Raw genomic sequence first — 9,847 nt, 5'->3', positions numbered from 1 at the left:
TATATATATATATGCATAGATGTGGAGCCGCACGTGCGACCACACGAATGTAGTGCGGTTCCACCGTTTGGAAAAGCGCATTTATCGTGTTTACGATGCACGCCGGACGACATGCGATCGCTTAATAATTCGTTCTTCTCTAAACAATATATCAGAACGAGAAAATATAATATATAGGAACGAGGGAGAGACGTATTTTACGTGAAATCTTCGAGAGATGCCAAGAAAAATAAAAAGAAAAAAATTTGGCAAACACGGCGCTGAAACATTCACTCTAATATCTAATAACGAATGATCGTTAGTAATGATTAGATAATAATGTATTAGTTAATTAATGATTCTACGAATTTGCAACTTTTGTGCACGCGCTTATATTCATATACATAATATACAGTGACTCGCATTAATATTCGGACATCATGATACTTTAGAAATTATTACTTTCTAAACATAATTTTTGTTGGAGTAAGAAATTTACGGCTTTTGTTTTAAATTGAAAAATTCATTATAGTTATTAGAAATATAAATTTTATTTCTATAATTACATTTATATGGTACAGTTTCGAATATATTAAACTATAGACAGAATTTTGCTTAATTCTGGTATCGCAAAAATATTCGGACACTTGACAAGATATAATAATATAAATATATATAAACGAAATGATAATAATTTTAATACTTTGTTGGATAATTTTTTTGTTTAATAACATGTTGTAAACGTTTAGGCATGTTAGAAATAATTTTTATTAAATAACCTAGTATAATACGCGTTCATTTCTCTTTTAATAGTTAATTTTAGTTCTTCTTTTAATCTTGTTAGCGTAATCTGAATGTTATGATGTAATAAATTCCATAAATTTTCTGTGAGAAATCTGATGACTATGGAGGATATAATACTTTTGAACAGTTGTATAATAAATATTCTTGATTTATTCATTATTCGTGATTATGTTTTGGATCATTGTCTTGATAACATTTGGAACTACCTCGTATATATTAATACTTTTTATAAATTGTCTTTTAGAATCCTTAAATTTACATTTATTTTTATCCAAAATTCCGTCGATGAAAATTAATTCACTTCTTTACTTGAAATACAATCATAAATCATTAAACTTCTATCACCGTATATCACAGTTGGCTTCAAAATTTTCAGTTTGAATTCTTCGTTCGCTTTTTGTCATATTATTTTCTATCCGTCAGATCTAAAAATGTTAAATTTGCTCTCATCAGCAAATATTACATCATTCCACTATATTTGTTCTTTAGAAATAAATTCCTTGATTCCAAAAATTAATCTTTTCTTTCGATTCGCTTCATTTATGAATGATTTTTTACGAGCAACTCTATCGTTGGAACCACTTTCTTTTAATGCTCGACGAACTGTATTAGAATGTACCTTCTTGCTAGTCTCTTCGTATAATTCTGAGATTAATTTTGTAGCACTTAATCCAGGATTTACTTTCCTAATAATTTTACGTTTATCTCGTGAGTCAAATAATTTCGTTCGAAATATAATGTCCTTTCTGAGGTATTGATTCAATGCGATCTTCAATGCGAACATATTTTTTTACAATATCTGCTATCGTACTCTTACTCAAATTTATTAATTTACCGATTTCTCAATATGATTTGCCTTTTTTATAATGAAAAATAATAAGTTGGCGTTAATCAAATGATATTTTTGCCTTTATGTTTCACTTTCACTGTTAACTTGTGTGATATTGGGGAAATTAGATTAACTCAATTCAACATGAAATAAGTCATATATTTTGTGACTTACATACGATAAACAAGTAAGCTAACTTTTCGAGAGTCAGTAAATATAAAATATATTGAGTGTCCGAATATTTTTGCGATTCTAAAATTAAGGATTAACTTATTTAATATTTTTTACATTGAAAACTACATTAAATACTAAAATACTTAAATAAAGAAAATTAATATTTTTTACATCTATAATGAGCATTTCCAATGTTTAAAAAACCGTAACTTTTTTAATCCTATAAAAACAATATTTAAAAAATAATAGTTTTTTTATTATTATGATGTCCGAATATTAATGCGAGTCACTGTATATGTATGTGTATATTTCCTTTATATATATATATATATATATATATATATATAATGTCACATACACACATATACACACACACACACACATTCACACATATAACAAAATGGCAAAAATGTTCCTCTTGATTTCTTGTAAATGGAGAGATTTCTACTACGATTCCCCATTCATAAAATTGTATTATTATTTATACGCATAAGTTATAATAGTAATAGAGAATATACGAATGTGTAGAAAGATTCGTCATATTAATGAAGTACATTCGACAAAAAATGTTTGGATTCGTAATTATTTTGGATAGGAATCCATTCATTCCCTAATTTCTCACGATTAGTGAAATCCATTCGTCGCATATTGCAACTTGTTACTGTGGTGTTTATATATATCTTTTAGATTCTCCAAATAATTCAATAAATATATGCCTATATATAACATTAATAATACAGAGAGAGAGAGAGAGAGAGAGAGAGAGAGAGAGAGAGAGAGAAAGGGAGAGAGAGAGAGAGAGAGAGGGAGAGAGAGAGAGGGGGGGCGACGGAGAGAATGAGAGGGAGAAGGAGCGAAACAGAGAGAGAGAGAGAGAGAGAGAGAGAGAGAGAGAGAGAGAGAGAGATGTGATAGAAGTAAATTGTATTTTTTTTCGGCATTTTTTCATAACATTTTATGTGCTTTTCTTTTTTCTTTCCTCTTTTAGATGAAAAGCACAGATTCTTACACAACGCATAACACGTAATGCATAAAAAATGAACCAATCAAAATTTTTCGTTTTCTTCCTTTCCATGAAATAAAGAACTCTAATTGGTTGAATTTCTTATGTTTTATGTGTTATATGCTTTATGCAAGTCTGTGCTGCCCGCTTTATCTTTAATTCTTTTATTTGTATGGAAGATGATTTTTCCTTTCTAATATTTTTTCGTTTTTATGTGCACATAGAAATACAAGATTATTTGACAAATGAAATTAAAAGACTGAGTTAAAAGAGCAAAGATAATAGAAAATACTGATAGTAGGAAATACTGTGAATATTTTGTATGATTTATCCGTTTACTGTATATGTGAATATATCACAACACTCATTGTTCAAAATAACCGGATATACAAATACGCCAGTCAAAGTGCCTGAATATAATCATAAAATGAAACAGTTTATATGATAAAGATTATTTCTTTCTCTCTCTAGGTCGTTCACGCGGATTATATATCTTCTTTAAATGCGTGTGAAGGAAGGAAAGGAAAAGAAGATATATTTTTCCGCAGCGAGATGCAATCTATCAAACATCGGCGAGTTCGTCGCTTAATAAATTTATTACTTATCGTCTCAGTAATATTCGCTATTCAGAAGGAACATTACTAAGGATTTGATATCACGTTATATTTGCTCATGACAGCATAGTTGTGTACATTTCAAATCGCCATTAATTTCGCAATAGAAATAATTGAAGCTTATATATGTCAAACTTACGCTACGTTAAATATGAAGCTCGAAGTACTTTCTTGAACATTATTAGGTAAAAATGTAATTCTCTAAAAGAGATATCAAATTCTCACGTGGCGGATATATTTTTCCTATATCATGTATATCTCTTTCCTATATATCTCTTTTTCGTTCAAGTTCCTTGTCGCGATATTATTATTGATTTATTAAATGATAATTGTGCACTCAAAAGATATATCCGGTGTTAAGAGACCGAATCGATAGAACGTGTCGAACATACGCCACGCGAATCTATTTATCAAGAAGAAATTTAAAAATTGGTTAATAAGTCTTATCGTTAATGAAATAAATAGAAACGAGATATCTTTTGCGCGCAGATTTTCGATCGCATCTCGCCACGAATGTGCTGAAATTTTCTCTCTCGTTGCATGTGATAGATGCAGCTCTGTATCTCGCCAAGATAAGACGAAAGCGAAAGCCGAAGAAAGAAATCACATGAAGAAATATGCTACCACTGCGTTTGTCGACGTTCATTAATGCAAACACAGCGTACTCTGCCACAATTTTCGATCGCGATTCTATTCCGTTGCTCTTCCATACACCGTCATCGTTTTCTCCATTCTCTCTCTCTCTCTCTCTCTCTCTCTCTCCCTCTTTCGCCTCTCTCTCTCTCTCTCTCTCTCGCTGTCTCTCTCTGTCTGTCTCTCTTATGTCGATACGTGAATACTTGTTCTTTCTCCCGCTCTTATTCCTCTTCTCGTTCCATCACGACCGTCGTTGTCTCCGTCGATGCCCAGCATCGATCCGAGTCGACTCTATCCACTTCCTCTTCCTGCTTTCCGTCTCTCTTCGCCGTCTCCGACGACCCGTTTCATCTGCCATTGTGCTATTCATTTTATCCGACTCTTTATTACATTTCCTCGCATTCAAATTTTCCAACTTTGCTGATGATGCTTGACGATACATGAAACATCGACGCGAGTTTGATTGCGATAACGGTTTTATTATCTCATTATCTCACACACGCGATGACTTGTCTCGATATCACATTTCTATTTGGAGGATCCGCTTGCTGTCTTGAGAAATCGACGTTAGTCTCGCTTTCAAGAACCGAAGAAGAACGCGTCGTCGCGCAAGATACGAAACCAAAACGGACGATGTGAAGATGTCAGCGAAACGAATGATCGGAGTGCATATGCATGAACGTTGCAGCCCAGAAATTTCCTTATTCTTCCTTCTCTCTCTCTCTCTCTCTCTCTCTCTCTCTCTCTCTCTCTCTTTCTCTCCGCCGTGATTGCGTTCATTAACCGACAATGGACAGTGTCTACCTTGTGTCCTCGGTGCTCGTTATAAATACAATCGATTGACCGACTCTTTCTGCTCTTTTCTCGCGCTTCCAATGATTCGCGCATATTTCCCTCGTCGAAGCTCCGAGGCACACTTGGTGCGGTGGGTGTGCACGCGTAAATATAGGTAGTAAGTACGCTGAGCAGGTACTGGAGCAAGTAATACATGCCGGCGGATGCGCCACATCTTCGATTTTGTCGCGTTTGGTACTATATGTAAATGTATTTGTATTCGTGTTACTGTAGCGTTACTATGTTCTCTGTCTCTCGAATATCGCATTACGTCGTTGTGTTCTCTTCGTTCTTATGTACGTGTTTTATGTGTACGTGTGTGTTTCGTGAGAATGCCGCGTTGTGTTCCGTATTCCTAACATTTCGTTACTTCGCGCTCTATCGGGGGATAACGAGCATTCGCCGAGAGCGGCAGCAAGACAGTCCTCTTGGCCGATTTATTTGTGGTTGAAAGAGAACGGGGATGGACCCGTCACCGCGCTTCGATGAAAATGCACGTTCTGCCATTTGTTGTCCCTCTTGTGCCACACACGGCTTTCCTCACTTTGCTGGGTATGCGCTACACCTTGTCTGAGAATCAAAAAACGAAAGAAATGTATACGCTAATATGAAACTTGAACTAAACTATTTTACGAGACACGGATATATCGTATTGGAAAATTGCAATACTAGCTCTCCAGTACAGAGAAAATCAATAGCTAACACATATGCAACAATGGAATCTTGCAATTGTTGAAACGGATGATGAAGAATAATTTTGTCTCCTCGAATATCAAATAAAAACTTAAAAGCTGTTATTTATAAGAAATTAGTATGTAATACAAAGACGAATTTAAATAAATTATGACTTTTTTAATCTTCGGTGCAGATCACGCTTAATTATCTTTTCATTGTTATATGTACTCACTTGTCCATGTATTGCGTCAGCCTGACATACGCGATGCAAGCAGCATCCTCGCCCAGTAAATGGACATGGGGATTCAGGATTGTCGTATTGACCGCCTTACAGTTTTTCCCCAAGACTGCTTAGGATATTGACGGGAAATAAAATGAAAAGTTACTCGAATACCGAGAATGATTTATATTAACATGCGACATAAAAGCTGTATACAAATCAAAAGATTGCAGAGAAACAAACAAATGAGAGAGGGATAGAGAAAAGAAATAAACGGAAAGAAATCAACTATTACTGTCTGTAATGGATACCACGGAACACGAAGAAAAATAGGGAGCCAGACAAATAAAAATTGTAATTCGAAGAAAATTCTACGCAAAACCAAACAAGCTTTGCGCTACATGGAAAAATTTTAAAATTGCTCATGCAAAGTCTTTTGATTTATTCATTACGATAGAAATTTAATTCTATTTATTCTCATAAAATCTGAATTTCTAAAAGTCGCAAAATATAAGAGAATATTTATAAACATCCAGGAAACTCATTTCATAGAAATAACTATTTTCTCGTTATTAATTTTCGGTGCAACGCTTTAGTATGTGCAATTTTTTATTATATGATGTTTTAATACAAATACATATTAAATATTCTAAAAGAATAAAATCTCTTCTAAAATCCACTTTAGGTGTCAAAGTTGTAAAACAGAATGGCAAAATTACAGAAAGTGCGTAATCTTTTTTTACTAATTTAAAATTTGTTGACGCTATAATGTTTATATTTTATTTTATCGAATATATTATATCTACAGGTTATGTCTATATAAAAAATTATTGTCTATAAAAAAAAATAAAATTTTACAATGATGATGCCAATGAGTCATAATTACCATTATCAAAGTAAAATTTGTGAAAATCCATTCCCTCGACTAAATTACCTAGAGCCTCCGGCTCGAATGCGGTCAGATGTGGATCACAGATTTTCCTGAAAGCACAAAAAGGAATTAATGTATCTCTTTCATTGTAATAATTTTATAATGATACTTTTATTTCTATCATATCGGTTTTTAATAGTACATTATTCGAAACGAAATGAAAAATTTCTCTGTTGAAGAAAAAATTCTAAATTAATCAAAAGATACATATGCATACATGTGTATATATATATATATCTTCCAGTTAATTTGGAATCATTTTTCCTTTAGCAGAAAGATTTTTTGTTTCCTTAAAAAAAAATCTAAAATAACATTTAAAAACAATTTTTACAACATTTACAAACAAGCCGAGGCTTTTTTATTCAGTATAAAATATATCAAGTTTATCAGCTATATACAGTATTATCGGGAACATCGGCTATTTCTACCAGATTAATCGTCAATCGTCCAAATTTAATTTTAAGTGATACATGTTGATGAAATATAAACATATAATAACAGTGGTTTAACAAATATGAAATGTAAAACAAAAATATTGATATCCAAAAAATCATCGAATAATATATTCTTTAATAAAAATTTTATATATGATATCTCGAATCTTTCTATTTTCGATATTTTAAAAATCAGAATATAATCCTTTAAATAATCTGAAATAAATTTTTTCTCGTTGAAGTTTTCTCGTTATAAAAAAAAATCTAGCATCGTAGACTTATCAGTACTTGAGCAATATTCTATCGTTACAAACATACAGAATGGTCCTTTGAATTCTTCTTTAAACGATTATATCGTTACTTACGTGTATGCCTCGAAATCTCCGGTGTTGATGCTCTCGATCAATTGCTCAGTCATCTTGATGATTTCCTGTCGGCGTGCTGGAACCGTCAATAGATCAATGAATCAATCGGTCCGTGCCGAGGTGTTCAGCACGCCCATTGGGCTTACCGACATATTATACGGCACAAACACAGTCGCATGCACTTTATTTTTTTCGTCAACTTTTCTAAAGCCCTACACCTTGCGGCCCCTGATTGTGCACAAGAACAATAAGCCATACTCGCGCAATTAATTTCAATATCGAGCGCATTGGATTCGTAGATCGGATTTTTGTCAAAGAACATATCAAAGAACGACTAATTAAAACAGTAAAATTTGAAAAAATGAGCGCTCACAATTTTAATTTTGATATAAAAAATTGTAACAATTTCTAACAGTTAAAATTGTTATACAATTAAATAATTTTATAAATATGTCGAAAAGAAACTTGCGGGAAAATTATCTATTATTAATTAATCGAATATAGTAAATTGATATATTAAAGTGAAGAAAAATATACAGATAATAAGAAATAATATTATTTACTTCAATGCGCGCGTTTAACATAATGCATGTATTAAAATAAAAATACAAGATACTCGGCTGATACAAGTGAGCCTTTTCCACTTGGCTAACATCAGAACTCTTTCACGCTCTCAATGATTCGTGATTACGAAATCACAAGCGCACAATGCACGATCGCGTCTAATTCAGTGATCGTTTCGTGTCGACTGAGTGGTGAGATCCGAGAGAGTAACTCGAATTGCCAAATTGGCGATTGAGCTGCGCAGCGCGTGTCTCGCGTTTCTGTCATTCTCTTCAACGACCTTTCCCCTCAGGTTCATTCAGACTGTCGCTTCATTCACTCAACAAGTATATCCATCCACATGTTCATCGATGCACACTTCACCTGCGAACCTCCTGACTTTTCGATCGTATTCGTGCTCTCCTCGTCGGTATGTTTCATGCGTAACGCGTGCACGCATCAATTCGACGGTGCGTCTAAATTGTTTCAATCTCGTTAGGAACGAACGGCCATTCGTTGGATTAATGATTTTAACGAATTACAAAAAAAAGAGATTACTGGGCACTTTGTATTTATTGTAATTACTTCTTATAAAAATTATCTTATATTATGCATGGATATCTAAATCAAAGATCATATAGCTTTCGAATCACAATAAATTAATATTTGATTGTATATTGATACATTTAATCTAACGATGCGTTCGTCGATATATATTACTTACGTTATAGATCGGCAATTATGTATAGGAAAATTGCGATTATTCCTTAGATGCTTCAACAATTGAAACAATTCCACGAAGAGACTTGGAAAGTGTTCGGAGATCGCAAGAGAGTATAAGCTATTATTTCGCGTTTTTAATCGGGATCAATCATTGTATTTTATATAATATATATTTGTTAGAGATCAATCAATTTTGCATTGATTTTCAGTTTTTCTCGAGAGACAAATTCAAGACCTCACATCGGAATGAATCAGCGTCGTAGACGTCTTATTATTATTAAATCACGCGAAATAAACGCGATTACGTCAAAATAATGATAGAGATATCACGGTGAAAAACAATAATGAAAACAGATTGAAAAATTTTACTTTGGCAATGAATTATTGTGCTACGATTTGTAGAATACCACTACCACCATCACACAACCGCCAGTCTTACTACATTACTATGTCTGTCCTAACTAATTAATTAAACTTTACCGCACCTCGGTATTCTATTACGAAGTCTACCATTCCCCGATCTCTGATCGATCTGATCTCTGATCTTTAGACATTTATCGTCGTATTAAGCGTAACACACTCCTCTTCCGTAGCTCTATATATTTTACTATTACGTGGCAGCAATTACGTAGATTACATGAGAGTAACGCAAACTTTACTCATTTGATATCAGTAGGCACTTTGCATCATAAAGTATAGTTGGTATCCTAGAATTCGCTCGACAAAAATGTTTTAAATAATCTTTTTTTTTCTATATTATTCTCGATATACACACAATATACGAGATCTAAAAGATCGATCGGGATTTTAAGAACAAGTTTTCTTCCGTAATAAAATTCCGAGAAATAATGTTTCTCGCAAGAGTGATTGTATTGCGTTATTATTTAATAAATTATTATCACTTAATAATCTTTCATATAGATCATAGAAAATATAATTTATATATATATATATAATACACGGAGACATCCGGGTAACAGTTCTGAACGCAACCTTATGAGACATTACAATCTCCGTTTGTCTCATAAATCTTGAAACACCCTGTATATTCATATATTATTTTTTGTATGTATGTATCACTCT

At 32.9% G+C, this 9,847-nt stretch overlaps 1 protein-coding gene across 23 annotated transcripts in view; it reads right to left on the bottom strand.

The window, feature by feature from the left end:
* Positions 1–2,707: 2,707 nt before the first annotated feature.
* LOC108691965 (calcium/calmodulin-dependent protein kinase type II alpha chain) overlaps positions 2,708–9,847 on the bottom strand; it is a 105,871-nt gene continuing 98,731 nt past the window's right edge. For 12 of the 23 annotated variants that reach the window (XM_018199965.1, XM_018199970.1, XM_018199971.1 and 9 more), the window contains 4 exons: positions 7,499–7,574; positions 6,655–6,749; positions 5,781–5,898; positions 2,708–5,443 (listed from right to left, as the gene is read on the bottom strand). In XM_018199965.1, the coding sequence (XP_018055454.1) occupies positions 5,311–5,443; positions 5,781–5,898; positions 6,655–6,749; positions 7,499–7,574 (422 nt within the window). In that variant the 3' untranslated portion in view covers positions 2,708–5,310. The remainder of the gene's footprint in view (positions 5,444–5,780; positions 5,899–6,654; positions 6,750–7,498; positions 7,575–9,847) is intronic. The other 11 variants (XM_018199966.1, XM_018199976.1, XM_018199983.1 and 8 more) reach the window with 3 other exon arrangements.

Source organism: Atta colombica, unplaced genomic scaffold (assembly GCF_001594045.1).
Source record: "Atta colombica isolate Treedump-2 unplaced genomic scaffold, Acol1.0 scaffold55, whole genome shotgun sequence".
Lineage (NCBI taxonomy): Eukaryota > Metazoa > Arthropoda > Insecta > Hymenoptera > Formicidae > Atta > Atta colombica.
Note: the sequence above shows the minus strand (reverse complement) of the source record. Positions and strands in the feature narration are given on the sequence as shown.